The sequence below is a fragment of the Necator americanus genome, chromosome I, assembly GCF_031761385.1.
Source record: "Necator americanus strain Aroian chromosome I, whole genome shotgun sequence".
In the NCBI taxonomy this organism is placed as follows: domain Eukaryota; kingdom Metazoa; phylum Nematoda; class Chromadorea; order Rhabditida; family Ancylostomatidae; genus Necator; species Necator americanus.
This window is the reverse complement of record NC_087371.1, coordinates 33,073,096-33,094,882: the sequence shown is the minus strand read 5'-3', so window position 1 is coordinate 33,094,882 and position 21,787 is coordinate 33,073,096. Positions and strand designations below refer to the sequence as shown.

The 21,787-nt window shown below is 41.6% G+C and overlaps 3 protein-coding genes across 4 annotated transcripts; 1 reads left to right on the top strand and 2 right to left on the bottom strand.

The window, feature by feature from the left end:
- Positions 1-844: 844 nt before the first annotated feature.
- RB195_007594 (uncharacterized protein) lies at positions 845-2,301 on the bottom strand (the record flags this gene model as incomplete). The annotated part of the gene is made up of 4 exons (XM_064181312.1): positions 845-930; positions 1,306-1,340; positions 1,855-2,083; positions 2,253-2,301. The coding sequence occupies 4 exons, from the start codon at positions 2,299-2,301 to the stop codon at positions 845-847; spliced, it is 399 nt and encodes a 132-aa protein (XP_064038111.1).
- Positions 2,302-2,368: 67 nt separating this feature from the next.
- On the top strand, positions 2,369-3,295 carry RB195_007593 (uncharacterized protein; the record flags this gene model as incomplete). 2 transcript variants are annotated; one of them, XM_064181311.1, is made up of 4 exons in its annotated part: positions 2,369-2,434; positions 2,593-2,613; positions 2,667-2,759; positions 3,149-3,295. In XM_064181311.1, 4 exons carry the CDS (start codon positions 2,369-2,371, stop codon positions 3,293-3,295), a joined length of 327 nt encoding a protein of 108 aa, XP_064038110.1. The 2 variants fall into 2 exon arrangements, with proteins under 2 accessions (XP_064038110.1, XP_013308471.2); XM_013453017.2 differs by lacking the exon at positions 2,369-2,434 and having other exon boundaries at positions 2,598-2,759.
- An 852-nt stretch (positions 3,296-4,147) lies between these two features.
- Positions 4,148-4,711, bottom strand: RB195_007592 (uncharacterized protein; the record flags this gene model as incomplete). The annotated part of the gene is made up of 3 exons (XM_013453016.2): positions 4,148-4,288; positions 4,393-4,553; positions 4,615-4,711. The coding sequence occupies 3 exons, from the start codon at positions 4,709-4,711 to the stop codon at positions 4,148-4,150; spliced, it is 399 nt and encodes a 132-aa protein (XP_013308470.1).
- Between the last annotated feature and the right edge of the window lie 17,076 nt (positions 4,712-21,787).

Genomic DNA, 21,787 nt, shown 5'->3' with positions numbered 1-21,787 from the left:
GCAACTTCTATGTTTGAGTTTGATTTTTTTTTGCCAAGAATGGCCACTCTTTTGCATTTACGAGATTAAACAATATTTGTTTATTACATTGTTTCATTTAAAGGGATTTCAATGAATTTTTGTACCATTCAAATCGTGTTCTTATGAAAATATGTTGGGGGTGCTGATTCGTTGTCGTTGGGTTTTGAAATACTGCAAGCTTCTGAGGCAAACGAACAGAGCCTTGGTGTAGTTACTTAAGCGAGTGTGCCCGAAGGGGAGAGGTGGAGTTCGACTGCCCAGTTCGAGTGTAGCTAGCTATGATCCCACCTCAATCGCAAATTCGCCGCGTTCACGCAGCTTCACCAGGCTTCAAGTCGTTTTGACCCGATTATAATCAGGAAAGTATGCACTAGGCCACCAATAGTATAGTAATATCAGAATATGAATGGGTTTGAAGTGTTTATACCAAGACCTTCCTTGCTCTACTGTGGATAATCGAAGGTTAAAGGCATCACTCCACGAATCTGAGGTGGTACGGATCTCAGATGGAGTATTCGTATACGGCATATAAATTATGGGGAGGAGATTCCGTCCATTTTTTCCTAATTGCCGTAAAAAAGATACGGCTTCGAGGATTCTGGCGCACTTTTTTCTACAAAGAGTTCGACTGGAGTGCGCCAGCCTTGTGCGGCGCCGCATCTTCCGGGCCGTTTTTTTACGGCAGTTAGGATGAAATGGACGGATCACCCTCCTCTCCATAAACTACTATCCCTTTTAAGAATACTCCACCTGAAATCTGCACCACCTCAGATTCGTGGGGTGATGCCTTCAAAAAGTTGACTTTGACAAATCTTCATAAGTTTTACTCTCCTCTCTTTTGTCCAATCATACGAGTGCAGTCGGTAAGCGTTTCGAGTATGACAGCGCTGGCGACGGGTGGAAACTGCCCTAGAATCAACCTAATCCTCCGGGTCCATGAACTGGTACCAACTTTGTCTGATGGGATAAAAACGGTGATGTGACACATCGGCTCGCCTTCGTAGATCATTAATAATGATAACTTTACATGCGTTCGTCGTTGATAGATCACAAGTGATTCTGGGTTGTAGTCAAACGTGAGGGCGTATCCGCTGCATCAACCGGAACCGGATCAACGCAGTCATTTTATCCTTTATTCCTCATGGATTTGTAAAGAGTTCTGTTACTGTTCTATTGTACAATTACAATAGAAGTGGAAGAGTTAACGTTGCCTTCAAAAAAAAAAAAAGAAAAAAAAAAGAAAAAAGAGACAGCTGTAGGCAAACTCCCTGCGGCTACTCTAACCTCCTACCATACGAAATTGCATGTTCCAGTGTATCCTAAACGTATTGATTAACACCAAACACTTTATCCTTTGTCCTTTACGATACTGTATATTCAAGAAGAAAACGAGCTGAGAGTACGGATAATGGTCTACAGCTACAGTATCGCATGACGATTCTGCGGAAGGATTATTAAGCAGTTACTACTATTTGGTAGCGTTATCGAAAGTAGAATCAGAATCAGAATGGTTAGAGGTTCGAATCCGTCTTAGTGCTCACCAAGAATTTCATCCCTCCGCAAGTCATTGTATAGGCCAGTTACACGTTGGTAAACCTCAAACGATTCTGAATTGAAGTGAACGTGGTGGCGGATCCCAAGTGGATTGAATGACGCCAGACACTTTATCCTTTATACATAGCGATATCCAGGGAGCAAAAAAGGGATAGGATAAATCCCAAGCATCCCAAGCGGATTGATTAACGCCAGACACCTTATTCTTTATCTTTTACCGAAAGTAGAATCATTTCACTTATAACTACAACTACAACTGTAACCATAACTACAACTTACAAAACGACATGAAGCACGTACGCAATTGCGTACGCGGCTTCTATCGAGGAGCTTCGGTGGAGCGGTGCGGCTAGGAGCGTGGTGAAACCCTTGCTGGCACCACCTATCGCTTTAGCTTGCGACGGTCCCAACTTGGTTTCAACTGCTGCCTTCACTGCGCTGTTGCGAGCGCTGACGCAAATGCACCGTGCTTCATGTCGTTTTGGTCCGACTGTATCTATATCACAACCTAAACTCAGTACGTTAACAATATCAAAACAATAACAACTACCGCAAAGTATTTTGAAACAAATACAATACAAACAAAAATATACAACAGTACATATATCACGTATATGTATCGTATATCACGTACACAAAACAAAGGATACCTCACCTGCGCCTCCTGAAACTCCTACACTTGAACGACTTCACTTCTACCACATCGCTACTGTGTACTTTTTTCATTAGGAGATCCAAGAAAAAGTCGGCTCCAACTGCTGCCTCCACCGCGCCGTTTCGAGCGCGTACGCAAATGCACCGCAACTACACTCGTGACTCATGTCGCTTTGACCCGACTATAACATCAGGTGTCGTTAAGGTGCGTCTAACAAGTGAAGTGATTGAATATTCCCGTTGATAACAACGTTCCATGTGATAACGGAATCATTTATGTTCAGTTTCGTATAAATAGAATTCTCAGCTTACTTTTCTCATTCAATCAAAGTGTGATGTCTCTGACTATTGATCCTCCTGCAGCTACAATGCCGGCCGCCGGCGGTAAATCGACGCATACATTGGCTAATGCCGGCGAAGCAAAAGTCATCTTCAAGGTGAAATGCTCAAACAACAACGACTATCGAGTCAACCCCGTTTACGGATTCGTGGATCCGGCCGGGCAAGCATCGCTAGAAGTAACTAGAACTGTAAGTCGAAAATTAAGTTAGGTTAAACGACGTTCTCAGTACGTCCTCGATGAGACGATAAATGAGATTTTGGACTTGTCCGGAAAGTTGCTATCGTTTACAGGTCTTTTCCTTAAGATTTCATAGATGTTAAAAATCGTGGTGGAGACTAAACTAGAAACTACTCTCTACAACTTTATAAAGACAAAACTTTCATATGTTACAAGTTCGTAAAGATATTTAATGAGAAGCGGGGGATTGTTGGACAGATTCTTAGGCCGTTTCATTTCCTTATCAAGTAGATTTACTCGACATAAAGGAACCCAAAGACTGCTGAGAAAAATACTACAGTTATATATTTCTAGAAGAGCTATTCTAAAACAGAATGCAAATAAACTTACATATTTCAGGGTGGTGAACCAAAAGAAGACAAACTGGTAATTCAATGGGGACCAGCGCCAGCGGACGCTACAGACGCACAAGCCGCATTCCCTTCCATTCCACCCGATCAAATACAATCGATTACCGTACCACTTTCGGCCACAGCAGCCACGTAATTCACCAAGTTGTGTGTTGGTTTGTTATCAGTCGGTGCATTGTAGAGAATGAATGTTGGCCAGTGGTGTTACAACTTCTGTTGGTTGAGAAACAAGTCAAGGAACGCATTATTAGTTGTGTCATGTACTGTCATGCAACAGTCGATCGCACATGACGTGACAAGACCTCGTCCCGTCTGAGTGTGAAGGGACCCTGGACCCTGAGACAGCGTCAGTCACCCACTGATTGTTTGTTCGTAGATGCGACGGTACATAGTTGGATCAAAACGACCTGAAGCCGTACGCAATTGGGCACGCGGCTTCTCTCGAGTGGTGCCATGGAGAGTAGCGGTTAGGAGCGGACTGGGACCCTTGCCGGCACCACTCATCGCTGCAGTTTGCGATGGTCCCACCTCGGTCCCAACTGCTGCCTCCACCGCGCCGTTCCGAGCACGTACGCAAATCCACCGCAACTACACTCGTGATTCACGTCATTTTGATCAGACCATACCTGGTATTCGCAGACGTTGCATTTTATTAGGTGCCTCGTAGGGAGGTGCGCGACAGCAAAGCCGTTTCTTCTTTTCCTTGCCGGGCAACATGCAGTGTTGTCAAAACGGCCTGAAACTGCGTGCATTTGCGCTCAAAGCGGCGCAGTGGAGTTAGCAGTTGCAATCAAGATGGAAGCTTCGCAAACTGCATCGATAAGTGATGCTGGCTACCTCTTAACATAAGGCCCACCACTTCAAGCGCAGTTGCTTACGCAACTGCATCGAGCTTCATGTCGTCTTAGGCCGACTAAACCTTTATCCAGCGACTTCTATAACATAACCTGTTCCATTAGAACAACGGTTCAACATTTTGATCATTTATTTAACCAGTTGCCGATAGCGGAAGTGTAATTTGCTGTATCTGATCCGGTGGAATCGAAGGAAACGCTGCTGCCGGATCAGTAGCATCTGCGGGTGCGGGACCATATTGAATGACCGCCTTGTCCTCTTTCGCTGGGCCTTCCTAAAATTCTGCCAAAACTAAGGGATTTCGTCGTTCATGATGAGGGCGGATTTTTTTTTTGTATGTATGCATGTATGTAAGCATGTATATGTAGAAAACCATACCAGTCTGGTGACTTCAAGCGTTGCGTTACCGGCTGGATCAATGAAGCCGTAAACAGGGTTCATACGATACTCAGTGTTGTTTGAGCACTTCACTTTGAAGATCATCTTTGCTTCGCCGGGATTCGCCAATGTGTGCGTCGATTTGCCTCCGGCCGCCGGTACTGTACATGCAGGTGGATCGATTGTTACTGACATCTCTTGTAGTAATAAGACAAAGTGTACCTCTAGCAACATTTATATATGCGAGGAATTCAAAATATTTGCATGGTGTTATCAAGACCGAAACAACGTCTAGATCATTCATCCATTCATCAGTCATTGCGGGTACGACAAAACAGAACGGGCGAATGCTGAGAAAAGAATAACTTTTCCTTTCTGGCGTGCATATACAGAAGTGTTAGTCGTATCGGTGTAGTGGTATCGTCGCAAACTGCAGCGATGGGTGGTTCCAGCAAGGGTTTCACGACGCTCGTGACCGCTACGGTCCACCGAAGCGCCTCGAGAGAAGATGGTACGCAATTGCGTACGTGATCCATGTCCTTTTGACCCTACTATAAAGGCATCAGGCACTACGAATCTGACGTGGTGAGGGAATCCGGGGAAAAGTTAGAGATGGGGTTGTAGATTGCGGGATCCGGGGTGGTTTCGCTCATATCCTTCTAGTCAAATAAAACTCAAGTAAAAGTAATGAAAAGGCTGCTGAGGCGGCCGGAACGTGTGCAAAGGGACGTGTTCCAACGTACCTCGTGGGAACTAAAGCGGTTCTCACGCCGTTTTCACGACGATTAAGTAAAGATGAACAGAACCGCCCCGGATCCCGCAATCTACAACCCCATCTCTAGCTTTTCTCGCGAATTCTTTCACCACGTCAGAATCCAGTAGTGAATGAAGGATAACGTAATAACCAGGACAAAGTATTACGTAGCACTAGATAGTTACATACATTGCAAATTATTACAATAAATAATATAAAAAGGATAAAAGAAAAAGGACTGGCGTATCAATCCACTTGAGATGCGCCAACGCGTTTTACCAGAATTCGTAATCGTTGGGGTTTCGGAACCCGTGTTGGCCTGTACAACGAATGACTTGCGTGGGCCTGCTGGCGATTAAATCAGTGTTTTTTGTCCTTTCAGGCAGGTGTGGTACCAATTTATCATCCCCGGAGGTATGAAATGCTTGGCAGGCGCCGGCGCGGTTTCGAACTTTCGACAGTGCGGCCTCTTACCAAATTGGCCACATCCGCCCCTATAATATTAAATGATTACATAAATTATAAGATCCTATGTTTAATTTTAGGCAGTATGAGTAAGCCCCAACATTTTGTTTTGAGAATGTTCAACGTATTGACAATGTAACAATGGGACCAAGCAGGTTCAACATCCTACCGAGAAAAATTTTTGCAAAAGAAATAGGAACATGGAACTTCTCTTTAAAGATGAAAGATTTAATTATAAATAGTTTATATTATTTCAAAAGTGGGTTTGATGGAATTTAATGACCAAAAAAGCTCAGGTTATGGGCACATTGTTATGTCTTTAAGATCGCGAATAACTTCGTGATGTGAAGACCTAGAAAAATGCTTTGGGTGACTTCTTCCGAACAACGTGCACAGAATCTGTGTTTTTATGGTCATTAAATTCCATCAAATCCACTTTTGAACTGATGAAAACTACCTATGATTGAATTCTTCATCTTCTATGAGATGTTTCACGTTTCTCTCTCTTTTGAAAAAGTTTCACTCAGCGGGTTATCCAATCTGCGTCGTCCCATAGTCATATTAAAGGATAAAGGATAAGATGTCTGGCGTTAATCAATCCGCTTGGGATGCGCCCCCACGTTCACTTCAATTCAGAATCGTTTGAGGTTTATGAACGTGTAACTAGCCCATACAATGACTTGCGGGGGCTAGCCGACGGGTCAAGGCAGTGTTTTTATCCTTCCGAACAAGTCTGGTACCAATTTATCGACCCCGGAGGGATGAGGGGCTTGGTGAGCACTAGGACGGAACAAAACCTTCGAACCTCAAAACATTCTAACCAAAGGGGAACCTCTAACCGCTACACTACACCCGCCCCCCATTGTCATATTGTAGTTACAAAATGTTAATTTCTTTTTTTTTCGTTCTTCCTCTGTGATTCGTTCTGACTCTTATCTTTTTTTCGTGGCATCATGTCCTTTAATCAGTATTTAGAGATATTTCATAGATTGAGGATAAAAATAGAATAGAATAAAAGTGAAAATATCCCAGTACCAATGTTTCAACAACATTTCAGCAAATTTGCTACTTCTGTTACTTCGTGTTTCTTTGCTTCAGTTAGCTACCGATTTTCTCATTTGTCATTTGTCCCTTCCGCTAATTTTCGTTTTTTTTTTCTTTTTCGAAACACATGAAATTTCAACAACATTTTTGAAAGTGGGGGGGGAGAGTTTCGTATTCGAGAGGTATTCGTATCCCATCACCCGCGTCTGACCCACGGTGGGAATTTGTGGGGAACGTAATGAGTTACGTTGCGCTGCATTAATGGTTGCACACCACCGATCTGACGTGAAGGTAAATTAGAACGCTCCTTCGTGGACATGTTCCGGTCCCCTCAACAGTCAATTCATTGGTTTCATTTGAATAGACTGGTGAAAAGAAAGACATCACATCAACAAACACTGATCTCCGACCGCTCTCTCGTAGATGCAGCGCATGCACAACGTTTTCGCGTTGCAACGGAAATCGTCGTAGAAAAAACGGTGTCTTCTACGCTGTTTTATACGAAGATTCGTGAGAGATGAGCGGAACCGCCCCGGATACCGCAAACTACAACCCCATCCTTACCTTTGCTGCCTTTAAAGGCATCACTCCACGAATCTGAGGTGGTGCAGATTTCAGGCGGAATATTCGTATACGGCATGGGAGACTAGACTAGGGGGTGATTCCGTCCATTTCTTCCTAATTGCCGTAAAAACGGCCCGGAAGATGCGGCGCCGCACAAGGCTGGTGCGCTCCAGTCCAATTCCTTGTAGAAAATAGTGCGCAAGAAAGCCTGAAGCCGTATCTTCCGGGCCGTTTTTTACGGCAATTAGGAAGAAATGGACGGAATCACCCCCTCTCCATAGTCTCCCATCCTGTATAAGAATACTCCACCTGAAATCCGTACCACCCCAGATTCGTGGAATGATGCCTTTAAGGATGTAACTAAACGCGGATGTAACTTGGGCTAACAGGAGTGAGAGCGCATGTAGTACGGATGCTCAGATATATATCCAGAAAAGAACAGACAACTTATAAGTGGATTTAATAAACCAAGAACAAATTAACAAGAGAAAAAAAAAGTCGCGCACAAAACAAAAGAGAACATGAAAACTCGGAAGAGATAAGCTGCCGCGCAACCCGACTGATAGAGAAAGAGAGAAACGAATGAAAGAAATCGGTAGTTCGAACAATCAATACGTTTTTTTTTCTTTGGAGCGCACGGAATCATGGTTATGGCTGCAGAGCAAGCTATGTTTTGAGTTCTCCGCCTGATTTTGTTTGATGAAGCGGAAGAAAAATTCCTGAATATGTTATTATCTTGTAGGTGTTCGAACATAGTTATCCAGTAATCTCTTTTTTTTCTAATGCTAAGTCTTTTTTTCTTTGTATCTGACCTCCAATGAAGAAATGACTTGGTAGTGGTTCCAGTTTGCTTGTATCTATGTGGATTTCTTATATTCACGTTATAGTCTGCCCCTGCAAAGGCACCTTGCTTTATTTGGTTTGATGACTAGCAGATAAAAGCGAAAATGGCGATATTTTGAAAAATATACGGGAAACGACCGATAATCTGTGGTAGTGGGCGGAGCTTAGATCCGACAACGGCGCATATCCTGGAAGAGAAGAATAGTCGCTTTTGTTCTAAATGACTTTTCAGTGCGGAAGTAATTTTACTAAGCAGTGAATTCTCTGAGAAGGAAGTGAAAACGTCATTATTTTCTACGTGACGAGTCGACCGCATTTCAATGTGGTGAAAATTGTCCGCAATCACTGTAGGATAATAGGTAATTATCGTTGACGTCTTGCGTCGAGTTGCGATCGCGCGTCGCAGCGATTCTTTATGATTTTCGTCGTCGATTGAACGTTGAGAGATCTGAGAAGGTGAAAATCGGGTCAACGGGTCGTCAAGTTCGAATTAGGACGCGGCCGCCGATTACATCTCGCATCTCGCCGTGTCGCGAACTTTAACTGTATGTCACTGCTGACCATTTCACTTTTACGTTCCACCTCGTTCCGAGACCGTCGACCGTCTGCACGGGCCTTTCACTTGAACTCTTCACTATGACTGGATCATTGACTTCCAGAGAGATACTTCTATTCTAAACAAAACTTCATAAGGTACGTTTAATTGGATTAACATTAGCGGCGGTGTAAACTATTGTTACAGAGCTATTTCTTTTCTCAAAGAAAATTAGTAGATCTTATCCCCTTCAGTACTGCATACTTTTGCTCAGCATTACTTTATAGAATAAATTTTGTTGTTTATGTGGATTCGGATCCATTTAACTTAAAACTGTTTTTGCTGAGAGATTGCAGAGCGGTATAACCCAAGTGTCGGGCGAGAAATGTGTAGCTAAGAGGGGGTAGGGACCCAACTGTGCTCTTGTCTCTGGAAGTAAATAACTAAATCAGTCGCCACCCTAAAACGTAAACATTATTCTTAGAGGATACATGACATGTAGGCCAAAGCCACTAAGGGGAAAAACGGACGTACAGCTTCCAGAAATAAAAGCGCAGTTGAATGCTCTCCGACTACATTTCCTCCAAAATGATCCGAGATTGCTTCTTTGTACAGATGTTTTCAAGTCTTTTTATTGGTGTACATATCTGAAGCGTTAATATCAAATAAATAGCCTTTTTCGTCAATATGATTGGTATCGAGTGCAAATACATAAGCATTTCTTGTGGCGTGGCGGAATCACTCACTACTCATCCCTGCAGTGCAGATGGGTCCCACCTCAACGGCAACAGCTCTCGGAACTACACCAGGCTTGAGGTCGTTTTGACCCGGCTGTACGTATTGCCGAAAGTCCGTAAAAAGGGCAGTCACTTACTGTATGACCTTACACCTCTGACTTCACCTAAATGAGCTAATGTCGAAAAAAAAAACAAAAAACCGAATGCGTTAGCAAATATGACTGGTGGGAACTCGTCCATATTGTTCTTTGAACCTAAGTTGTTCAGCGATCCTTGAAGAACCGGTTTAATCGAATTTTGCGTAAATTACCACAATTGCCTAGGTTAATGGTTTGTAGGTACGTTATACGGAATAAACCAAACGTTTCGATCCCAAGTTGCCACATTAAGAACGAAAATGGGGTAAGGTGTCGTTTGGGGGGCGGCACTCAGTGGCGCCATTATTTCTCGAAGCAAATAATCAAATCAATCGGGGTCCTAAGGCCTAAGCATTAGTCTTAGAGGATCTATGACATGTAAACTTAAGTTTTTACGAGAAAAAAGTCTCTATGATACTCGATACGGATTTTCTGACAATCTGCAAGCGAAATAGAAATTTGAAGAACGATTTTTTTCCTCCATTTTGTTGACAATGGAGAAGAAATCCTTTGCTGTGATGAAAGCGGAGGACGATAAGGTATAATGGGAAGAGAAACAAAATGCATCTCGTCCGTACAAACATTTATCACGCGTGGATCTCTGGGAATTTCCAGATATCTTTGGGAGCCTGTGCATATCCAGAATGTTTTTTTTTCCTTTCTTTCCAGGGTCGATGATAACTATCAAGTTTAGCCTAGTTCTATTTCTATCCTTGTATTTTAGACAAATGGCGCACAAAACCGTTGCAGATCGTGACCTAGTAATCATTTGAAAAAAATACTGAGGAAATCAATCGGATCCGGACCGATTGTGCTGATGCGATTAGACCGACTTACGGCCATTGTTGTCCTTTGACGAGAGCATGGGTAAGTTGAGGTTTCAGTGTGCTGCTATGATTTGTAGAACTTGCAATATAGGTTGCATTATTTTGCAGTATAAGAATACCATACAATTTTTGTTTATGCGCTACTGTTCTGGATGGATAGCTCGGTGTAGCCGCTTTTGTTATAGCCCAGAATAAGTAAATTTTCCATTTTTCGTGGAGAATTAGATGTGTTTGTGAAATTCTGCTTTTACTCAGCTAAGTACAACGAAAGAATCAACAATTTCCGACTAAAGTCAAAAGCCATCATTCTGTCAAAGTCGCTGACACCCCGTCGGCACCTGATCGCTGACCCCCGGGGTCGCGTCTGCTGTTTGACTGCTTTGATTCGCCCGAAGACGTGTAGGGTTACATGAAAGGTTAGACATCGGTTTCTTGTTTAGAAGAGAAGCATCAGTAGAAGTAGTAAGTGGATTAGGAGGTTTAGTATGTATGCTCCTCTTCTTTTAATATCCCTGTTCCTTTTGATTTATGTTTTTTACGAACAGCTACACTGAGAACAAAAACAGATTTCAGATCACAGCTAACGGAATTCGCGTTCGTTTCAAATGAGAATGAAGGAAGATAAGTTGACGAACTCATCTATAAAGACTCATGAAGCTAAGTCAAAGATTTTGATGAGGTTGATCTTCATCGTCGCTGTTTTCTCGTCCCTCAACGAATGTAATCCACAGTTCAGCTCTTTGCGAGCGCAGCCCTGCCGCCACCTCTCAGCCGCCTGAGATTACACTGAGGAGTTGTCGGTTCGGGGGGTGGATGCTAATCCGGCGCCAAGTACTCTTACATTTAAACATACACACATGAACCACATCAGAATCATTTTTATGCTTTGTTTCTCTGTGCCTCGCAAACTATGCGCTTTTTTTTTCTTGTCCAGCTTTGCAATTTACGACATTACGTTGTATTCAAACACAGTTGATTTTTGCGTTCAAATCTATTTGTGATGGGGGGAGGGGGGTTCTCTCGTTAAATTAGTCGAACATATTGAAAACTTTTGCGCGCAGAAGCCGGTCGAACAGAACAACTCCTTGGAAAAAAAAACCGCTTTTGAACTGGTTCATCTGCGTTTTTTTTTTCTATTTGCACTTTCCACAGTGATGGGGCATTCGTAGAAAATGTTATTGTTGTTAAATGAAAGATGAGTCATGCGCGACACATTCCGCATCTTCTACACTCCTGATCTTTACAACATACTGTGCAGTTGTTGAGCATTTTTCGTCCATGGGGTTTTTTTTTTCTTTCTTCTAGACGCATTATGTAACGCTTTACATGCTGAACAACGTATTCCTGGAATCGTCTGCCCAGATCTATCGAAAATTCGAGTTTAAAAAATTGGACAAGCCTGAGCAGGATAGCCGCGACCATCTACCACGTTCTCTTCACTCTTTTTCTTTCCTCTGTTTTTTCTTCAGCGTGATTGAAGTCGGTCACCTGATTATCGTATTTTCTTGATTTTCTACCAGCTCATGATTGTTTTTTATCTTTCCTATTTCATTCTTTTTCTCTTTTCTTTTTTCACTAGCATTGTTGCATATCGCGTAGGATCAGTGTACATTTATCCCTCAATCTTTTCCTCACCTATGTTTTTTGAAACTTAATTTTGTCCACGCCTTTTTATCTTCGTCTGCTTTCCGTCTCTCCTATATTGTTTGTGCTCTTCCTTATGTTTATTTTCTCCGTCTTTCTCCTCTCTCGCTCTCTTTCGCTCTCTCTTTCTTTAACATTGCCAATTTTTTCCATTTCCTCGTACGTCTGCGTTTGCCTGCGCATGCTTCTAACTCCGCTAACGTTTTTTTTTTTTTAAATCGTAACACTTTCCTATATTCCAAAGAAAACTTCCTTTTATGTGTATGTCTAAGTCTATTTTTCCACGTTCTTCTATTTTCTCGCTTTACTTTTGACCTTCCTGGCTATTTGTTGCATCTCGACTAGCGTAAGTTTGCCTGCGTCTTTGTTTCCCTTCAACCTTTTTTTTGTGACAGTGCTAAGCTGGATATGCGTATTCTTGTGTGCTTTGTGTCCTTTTTCTACCTTATGTTCTTCCTCAATTTTTTTTGCATGCTTGCTTTTCTAACGCTTTCCTAAGTTTTATTTTGACTAGCATACTTCTCTTATCTTACAAACATCTTTGTTCTCACTGTTTTAACACTTAATACCTCCTGTATTGCTACGTATTTTGTGACTTTTATTATGAGTCTCAAATTTACGGATCTTTTGCCTTTCTAACACATCGGTGCCGTTCATGAGCGGATCTACGTTTCTATTATTGCATGTTTTCGTTCGGAACAAGTGCGCTAATATGGGCAATTGAATTGATGATTGTTTCAAAAATGGTTTGCCGATCGATTTCTATCGAAAGTGCCTTTCGGTTCCAGTTTGCAGTTCCAGCGTTCCTCCTACCCCCGTTCTCCAAGGTTCAATGTTTTGTGGATTAGTCCCGTCCTACTCTAGCTGGAAGCCAGTCTTTGTCATTTCTTGGCCACACCCTTCCTCCACCTCCTCTGTTTGCTCCCACACCCACATACATTCGCCCTAATCGATCAATACGAACCAACTCAGGCCTATGTTGCTTGCTTTTGTTGTGTTCCTGATGCTTCTGCTACAAAAGCCGGTTCTTCTCTCTCCCTCGTTCTCTCGACGATGTTTGCAGGGCCCTTCTAGGGGTCTGAGAAACCTTTCAAGCGGCTTGGGCGGTGGAAGTGGAACGGCACTTGTCGTCATTAGGAATGGGAACAGAACGTTGCTTGTAAAAGAAGTTCGTTTGCATGACACAGCGTAGAATTTTAAATGGAAGGGCGATATTTCTGAAGTGTTAATGCTTTTAGCGTACTAAAATAGGCCTTTCCTGAAAAATATTACATCTCAGATGAGGTTCAGTCGAGGAATGCTGTGGACTGTTTTCACGTAACAACAACAACAGCAACATCCTTACGCGGTAACATCTTTTTTCATTTTAGGTTTCATTTCAGTCCTATGAATGTTTCCGAATGATTCTTACTGGTTTTTTTTTCGGCTCATTTATGCAACCTGTACTATGTATGCATAAGTAGAGACCGTTCAAAACGTTTTGTTTCACAGTAAAATACAATGCATGCGCTGAAGAACTACGTTATACGGCTGTCTTTTTTTTTCCTGACTACAGTAATTTTCCCATGACTGCGCAGATAAGACTGCTTTTTATCGCTGTGTATCTTTGCGGCAGCGATGAGTTAACAGAGTGTCCGGTTGTGTGTCTAAAACAGACACACGCTACAATGGAACGAATCACGAGGATTTCGAATTCTTCATCGTACCATAAATATGCTTAACTAAGCAAAAGTGAAGGAATGGATTCGCGGAGTATTCGTACGTCTATTTCTAATGGGTGGAATTTTCAAGCTTACATGTGCTAATATTTTAAGACATTTTCTGCTCTGTTGTCTAGTTATGGACAACACAGATCTCAACTATCGTTCTCAACCAGCACTAAAAGGGAACGGTTCAGGCCTTTTGCCTGTTAAACAAACACTTATGCAGAATATAAAGATTCACTATTGGAGCAGAATGTCGCACGACGGTCATTAATTGCATAAATTAATATAAGGGGCGCGTTTTCGCGCAGCGCGCATTCGATTTCATCAGATTATGTTATGGTTAAGTCTTGGATCAATTTCTATATGAGGAAAAAAGCAGGTATTTGTTAAGCTTGTTTTTATTCACTCTACATCTCTAATTCTACATTCCACGCCATTCTCTACATGAAAAGTATTGCGTGCAAAACTTGCCACAGAGTAAGTATAATCCGTGTCTCTGTTTGCGCACATCAGCGGGGGGCACTCGACCCGAATCCTCCATCATTGCGAGTGCTCAAACACTACGTACGTACCTCTATCAGCTTCAGCATTCCTCGTTATTCCCTCAATGCTTACGATCGTAGACGCAGAGAAGCAGAAACAGAGCCTGAGTATGAGATATCGTGTAGTCAAGTGTGTGGGTGTTAGCTGTGATGTTGTCAGTATGTGTATGTGCGTCTGTTAGTGTAAAGAAAGATAGACGAAAATACTAGCTTCATGGGGAAGTTTTTTTTTTCGTTGGATCTTCAGATCAACTTGTGCAGTAGTGTCCTGGAATAATATATGAGTGTTTATTTTCAGCCGCTACAGTAACGGGCAGATTTCAGATTTCAGTCCCATGACAGAGGAAGTATAGATCCTAAAATTAAGAATGGTTTCTGCCGCTATTATATCTGTTTCAAACATGACATGTTTAAAAGACTTCACCATACGCAAAAACAGAATATTTTTAAACCGAAATTTCCAATAAATAGGATTTTGCGCGGTCGTGCACTGTAATTGTGCCGCTCTTTTGCAGTTTTGGTAAAGTTGAACTGTGTCCAAAACAAAATTTACATCTCTATACTCAAATACAAAGTAATATTAATGTGGTTGTTACTAAATCCGGTAGGAACAAATTATATCTTGACTGCAAGGAATTCAGAAATAAATGTTTTGTGCTTGAAAAGAAACGCATGCGTCGTACTGTAATCAAAGGTTGTAGATACTGTAATGACTACTTAATACCGTGTTTTCATCTTCTTAGCGGAAGACTGAATTAAGCCCAAACAGAAAAAAAAGATCTGGAGATACTGCAGGGTGAACGCACTATATCTAGCAAGACGACAACGACAATTTCGTTGTGGGACCTCGCTTTTCATGAATTTTTCTTGCTGCTTGATCAGTATTTGGTGGTTTGGTATGAGAATGGAGGAAAAGTCACCTTTAACTTCTTTTTCGTCAAGGTTAATCTCCATTTGTAGTTCCTCCATGAGAAATGATTTACTGTGCGTCTTACGTATGGTTGCTGTACAATCGTTACGAATAATTCAAGGCAGATCAAGTGGATATCAAGTGGATATATGCAGTGGAAGATCGAGGATGTGGGCGGTTCTTACGAAGATTCCTATCAAGGTTTTATTCGTACACTACGCCACACAAGTAACGCGTGGGCGTTGACGAAGGTCTGCGTGAAATCGCGCGCAACCGCAAAACCACCCAAGTACCCCATTTATAGTAACTGTCTGGTGATTCCCACTAAATCATCGGCTCAGAGTTACCGTGCGGCGCCTTGTTCCCGAGAATCTACAGCATCTGCTGACCAGTTGACCACAGCAATGTCATGTGTGGTGAGGACGAACTCGTCGTTCACTGTGTAAGAACGACTGGGCGAGGGCGGTTGCTGCTGCTGCTGCGGTGTGTATGTATATGTGTATGTGTGGAGGCGTGGCACCATCTCTCACTCCCCTTGTCAGCCTCAGGAACTCACACCACACCGGCAACACACTCGCACACACTCCACCCCCGGTCGCGCTATTTCTCGCCGAACTCGACCTACTGCTGTCAACGTCGCTGCTGTTTAGCTGCTGCAAATGTTGCTGTTATTGCTTCATCCCCCCTGCTTTTCTCCCACTCATCGGCTTCTTTCGTTGTAGGAAGCTTCACCGCCTTACCCTACCTCCGCTACTACGTATATCCATCCGAATGTCATCTACTCAGCTGAATTCAGTCAGTCAGATCAGCCGTGTTCCTTGTAGACTACACCAGCCTGGCTCCATATTTTCTAAAGTGTGCAATGCCTGGATCGGTTCGCAGGTTCGATTCACTGATTATGTAAGTATACTAGTAGTTTGGAGTTTCCGCCTACCCAACGGTTCATGGGCTCCTGCCACTGGGGTGATGCCATCGCACTGAGGCTAACGACTTTTAGAAACAACAAAATCAAGCTGAGTCTGTTAGTTGTTTGTGCATATCTTCATTTCTACAAAGCACAGTTAGTTCTTCGATTGTCTTCTCAGTGTGTTTCCTACAGTCTCTCTGTGAGCAGCTTTGAAATACTTACGAAAAAAAGGTTCTTGAAAATAGATTTTCAAAAACAAGTCGGTCGCCTTCATATGAAGTCCTACTCAAGCGGGATCTGACAGTATGAAATTCTGGATAGAATTGCTACAACACCACTGCTTACAGGTTTGCTACATTCTTCAGTCAAAAGAGGTTCTCGTAGACCTACATAGAAAGTTTTCTTCTCTTTATGAACACGTAGATTGACTTCCAAAAAAATTCCTTCCTCTTGTTCTACAAGTTTTACTAATCGTATACTTTGTGAAGCTTCTCCTGGAACTCTTAGGAGTTTCATTGTGTTCAGGGTAGAAGTTCATTCAGTCTGTTACAGCCGAGCCAAAATGACCTGAAGCTTGGCGCGAATTACGTATGAGGTCGCAATCAAGATGGGATCCTCGCTAGCTAGACATTTGTCCATAAAGATGAGTATGGGTCAAACGGCGCCACTTCGAGCTCTGCTTTCGCTGTTACACCACCACTCGGCTCATTATGACCCGACTGTACCATAAATTATAAAAGTTGTCAATGGATAGTGGTACGGTAATTATGCCAGCACTTGCAAATCAACGGTTCATCTTGGGTAGATGTTGTTGATGAAGCGCTTGATGTAAAGTTTTACAATCTGCAGTGACGGAGAAGACATTACTGTGAAGTTTTTCAGAATAAATTTGTCATGTTACACATTTTGGGTTTCATGTCAGCTGGTGTATGGGTCGATGGCACTTTTGGTGGCTCGGGGTGCTACCACACGCACGTGAAACGTGGAAGAGTTTCGATAGACCCGAGTACGTTTAGGCAGAAAATGTGCGTAGATTACATCCGGATGCGAGGTGATCGCCTCTCTGAACATCATTGCCATATCGCAGCTTTGTAGGTTTTTTTTTTCTTTCAAGAATATTTTTGTTGCCTACTATCCTGAGATCATTCTATAAAAAGGTTGAGTTGCTTTTTTTCTTCTTTTTTTCTCATCATCAGATTCATTTTTCAGCACACGCCTAACCACGAGTCAGTTGCTCAAATTTACATCTAGCCGGGATTGCTGTTGGAGTTTTTTGTGGGTTAAATGTCGCTCCAATGATGCAAAAAGCTGGCCATGTCTAGCACTTTCTTGACTTCGCCGATAAGTTTGCATTCGTTAAGCATTGAAATGAGCTGTGAGTGTGTCATAAACAGGCTTCATCGTTTGACCTACTTCGGTCATTTTTCCCATGATTTGCGGGTGCTCAGGCTGGCTCTTGGCCGGCGTTGATTAATGAGGGAACCTATAGTGATAGCTCCAGCATCGAGCATGTTCGTGTCCGGGGCACAGATTTGATCGCCATTTCACCATTTTCGCAAACGCCTGGTGCAGATTCAAGCATTATTCCTGCCTAAGCTGACCTGAACTGCAGAATTAGTGGCATCTGTAGCATATGAGACGTTCTGCATGTTTATTTTCATGCATTGCCGTTTCAAATTTTATGTGCCTCTTAAAAACAAGCCAAGCGCTGCTGGTTGCCTAGTTCTTGTATTGCTGGCCTTTATATGCTTTATATTATTTATGACTTGGAATTTGCACATTTTGTTCATATATTGCTAGCGACGACTGACTACAACTGAAAAATACCTTAACGTTTAGCCAATTTCTAATTTTTTAGTTTCTTCGATTCTATCGGGGAGGAAAAATTTGAATTTGAATAGAGTTAAAGCGTTGTTAAAAATGCAACTGCAAACCGGTTTGATGTGGTTTGCTTTAATGTTTTAAAATTCCACTAGGAGAGCACATTATATTTTCTCGCCGTGGTTATATGGGGAATTTGTAAAACGATTTAAAAAAAAAATGCCACCAGCTGGATTGTTTCGCCAAAGGTCTCTGAAGGAGATTGAAAACGACGGTAGTAGAGCCGTCCTGTATGAACGAAGTTTTTTTTTTAAATTAAACTATTTAGAACTTTTACAGTATGAAAAATATGTAGTTGTAGAGTTCTTAATTTTCATAGATGTTTTCGGGCATAGAATTTCTTGTTATTGAATGTTTTCACTCGTATATGTGTATCCTGGAATGTATGATATTATATTTAGATATTTACGGCAATTTAGAAAGGCATAGTGGAGAGTTCTTGAAAGGTAATATGACCGAGTGCGAGATAAGTGAGAAGGAGGTATCCTGGATAATCCATTTCCAAGGACGGTTAACTTATTGTTCGATTGCTTGTGATCAGTGTGATTAAAAAGTTTTTGATTGTTCACGATGATCAACGCTGTGTTGGTGAAATGAAAATCCAATGAAAAATTGCACGAAATAATTCTACTGCTAGTTGTTGTTATTTTTGTTACTCCCCAGTTGATTAATGAGAAGACCCCATTTCTTGTAGTGATCCAGTTAGATTCAAGACCTTCGTAAGGAAGAAAAATGACTCTATTGCGCTACTTCCACATGTGTTTCTTCGTTGTCGGACAATCATTTTCAAAAATCCAGTGGGAGCTTTGAACATATTTCCACTAGCGAATAAACATTCCTTCAGGAATGATTCCAAGCTCAGACCATTTACGCAGTTTGTAAAAACCATTAGTCTGTGGAGAAAATGTTTGCGCAATTTGCAACTGGGATGAATATGTGAGTGAGTTGAGCACATATAGCTTCGCCGTTGTAATGACTGGATCAAGAACATCCTTGATTGAATGGAAAACATTTTTGTGTCATTTCACCATCTTAACAGTAAAATTAAGTATTTTTTCTTTTCAGTTTGCTTTGTTTTCCGATCATGTACGGTAGTTTCCGATGTGCACTGCAACTGGATCTCGCATTGATTGTAACTATCGTTTCCAGCAGTGTGCGCTCGAGTGTAAACAGAGTGTTAAACTGTTTCGTGGGTGGATTTGGTAAGCCTCTCGGAGAGATTCATACAAGAAGGAAAAAGGGGAAAGAAAATGAACTTATTGCGTTCACATTTCACATTTTATAAGGTTAGGTGAAAATGTAAACGCGTGAACGTTTTCTCTGGCTCATTGTAACGTAACCGGTAACGGTAACGTCTTCAGTATTAATGTAGTATTCTATCATTTGTTGATTGGCGTGGTGGGTAGCTGTTGCATGAGTGCCTCAGGCATCAAACAGAACTCTGTTTAGTGTGGTAGAGGTTGAACGAATGTCGAATCACTTCTTTTTTTCTTTTCGTTCCAATGAAATATATGTAGCATACAGTACACCATAGCACGCTAAGTTGACCGACGATGACGTGACATCCATGATCTCACCTATTTCTATCGATGAATGTGGTGCATGTTACAGCGCGCACCGTCGATGCGTTCTTTCATTTGTGACTGCGTTGGCGCTTGCCAGTCAACGAAGCCTCCTCCTACTTACTACACCTCCTGTGCTAGCGCTGCTGTTGCCACGTTCTGTTATTACCACTGCTGTAAATGACGCTGTAAAAGCAGCGGACGCAAGGGCGTATGGTTGTAACGAATGTCGAGCGTTTTTTTTTTAGGGATATTCCGCAATCTCAACGTCGAATGATCGATCATGGCGTCGAAATGTCTGTTGGGCGTTCGTTCCAATGAAATAGTCTATTTGAAATGCGAGAACAATTGGTTTGTTGGGAATCCTTGAAAATATCTTCCATTGTTTTTATTTTTAATATTAGTGTTTAACTCAGTAGGGTGCCACTTCTGTGTTGTAGCCTCAGCGGCCGATGAAGTTCATGTGTGGGCGTTCATTGTAGGTTACTAGTACGATACTACCACGACGCTAGTATGGGTTGAGGTGATGAAAACCAAACTTTTTATCTGCTAAGATTCACGACTTTTATGATTTCTAGACTTTTCTATTTCAACATCGCAAATGGTATGATTTTAGAACATTGAATAACTGCTGCTGATGTTTACTGAACCAGAACGGTGTTTTTATTCGACGATGACTAATGCTGAAAAATGCAGCCAACTCCGTAACATTCATTTCCTACACTTTAGAGCATCTTTTCTAGGATACCGTTGTAAAACTGCCTTGTGTACGTATAAGTTATTCTAGAACTTTATGAAGAATTGTCACTATTTCCCACTACGTATTACTGGGACCTTGAAAGTAGGCAATGAGGTAACGTTTCTGAGTCGCTACATGACGAATCTGGAAAACTTATTGATCACATGATTCATTTCGATGACTAGTGCAGAGAAATATCCTGAGCACTTTGTATAGTTAGGGTTTCATACTAAAAATCGAAGTTTTTAAAGACATACTGTTTTTTGTAGTTAAAAACAGTGTTGCCAGTCCTCTAGTTTTCTTTTTTCTAAATAAGGTTCACAAGTGGGAAATTAGAAATGCCTTATTGTCGTCGGTTATGGTAGTAGTGGTGTCAAGCGGCATTATTGTTGGCCTGTATTCGGAGCCCTAATTTCCTCATGATTGACCTAGTCGGTTCCTTTTTTCACTGTCCTTCACTCTTTTTTGGATTCCCAATTATTTCGATATTTCAAGGCTATGAAGGCTTCGTAATACATAGTGTAGATAACTGAGGATTCGTGTATTTTCGTTCAATATCTTCATTTTCTCATTTTGTGATCTAGCAATTATCAGGTAACAACTACTGTTTTGTGCAGTTTTCCTTTGGTACTGAAATGAACACACTAAGTTGACTTACCGAAAATGAAAAAAAAGTCATTTTTTAATTTTTTTGCAATGATCCTCACTCATATATATATATATATATATATATATATATATATATATATATATATATATATATATATATATATATATATACTCAAATACTACTATTCGAAATTCAAACCTAATGTGGGAAAAATAGCACGAACATCAGGTTTTATGAGAAATTTAAGAATCTATGAATCATTTAGGAAATAGTGACAGTTCGGTGGTTCACTGTGAATGTCGCATTATGACCTAAAAGTTACTCGTATTTTCGTTCAATTAAAATTAAAATCACCGTTAATTCGATTGCTGCTCTCCTAGTAGAAATATGGTGACTAAGATAGTGCTGTAGAGATTGTGACTGACTTAGTATCACAATGCTGGAATTAGGAGCAATTTCCATTCTTTTCTTTCCTTTTTTCTCATCGTCTTCTTTGCATCTGTACTTTATGGGAATACCATTCATCGACATTTTCCGAATAGTTACCTTTTTCGTTTCAAGTTCCTTTCAACATTGTTTTGAGGCAGGACGAGTTTCCGTTGCAGGAATTCATCGGCAGTTCTGTTTCTGTGATTAATATAGTTGCGCGGAGAGGTGAGAAATGTTGCAGTTAGGGGTGAAATGGCTCTATTTTCAGCCCAATGACGACATCAAACTTCAAATACCAGTTGATTCTTTTCTGTGGATACTTGTGGATTGGTGAGACTTTCGTCACTCTCCTACTTTTTTTTTGTTCTGTGTTCGTACACATTTCGTAGCATTGCTCACATATGGTCGTTGGCTTTGTCGTGGTATGTGTTGCACTCTCTTTATTGATTGAACAATATCGATTTCTTCTTCAACCGTGTTTCCTCTTCTGTCTCCGACTTCGTGCTTCTTTGCATACCCATACTGTATTGGGATATGGAATGTAAAGAAGTATGTAGTT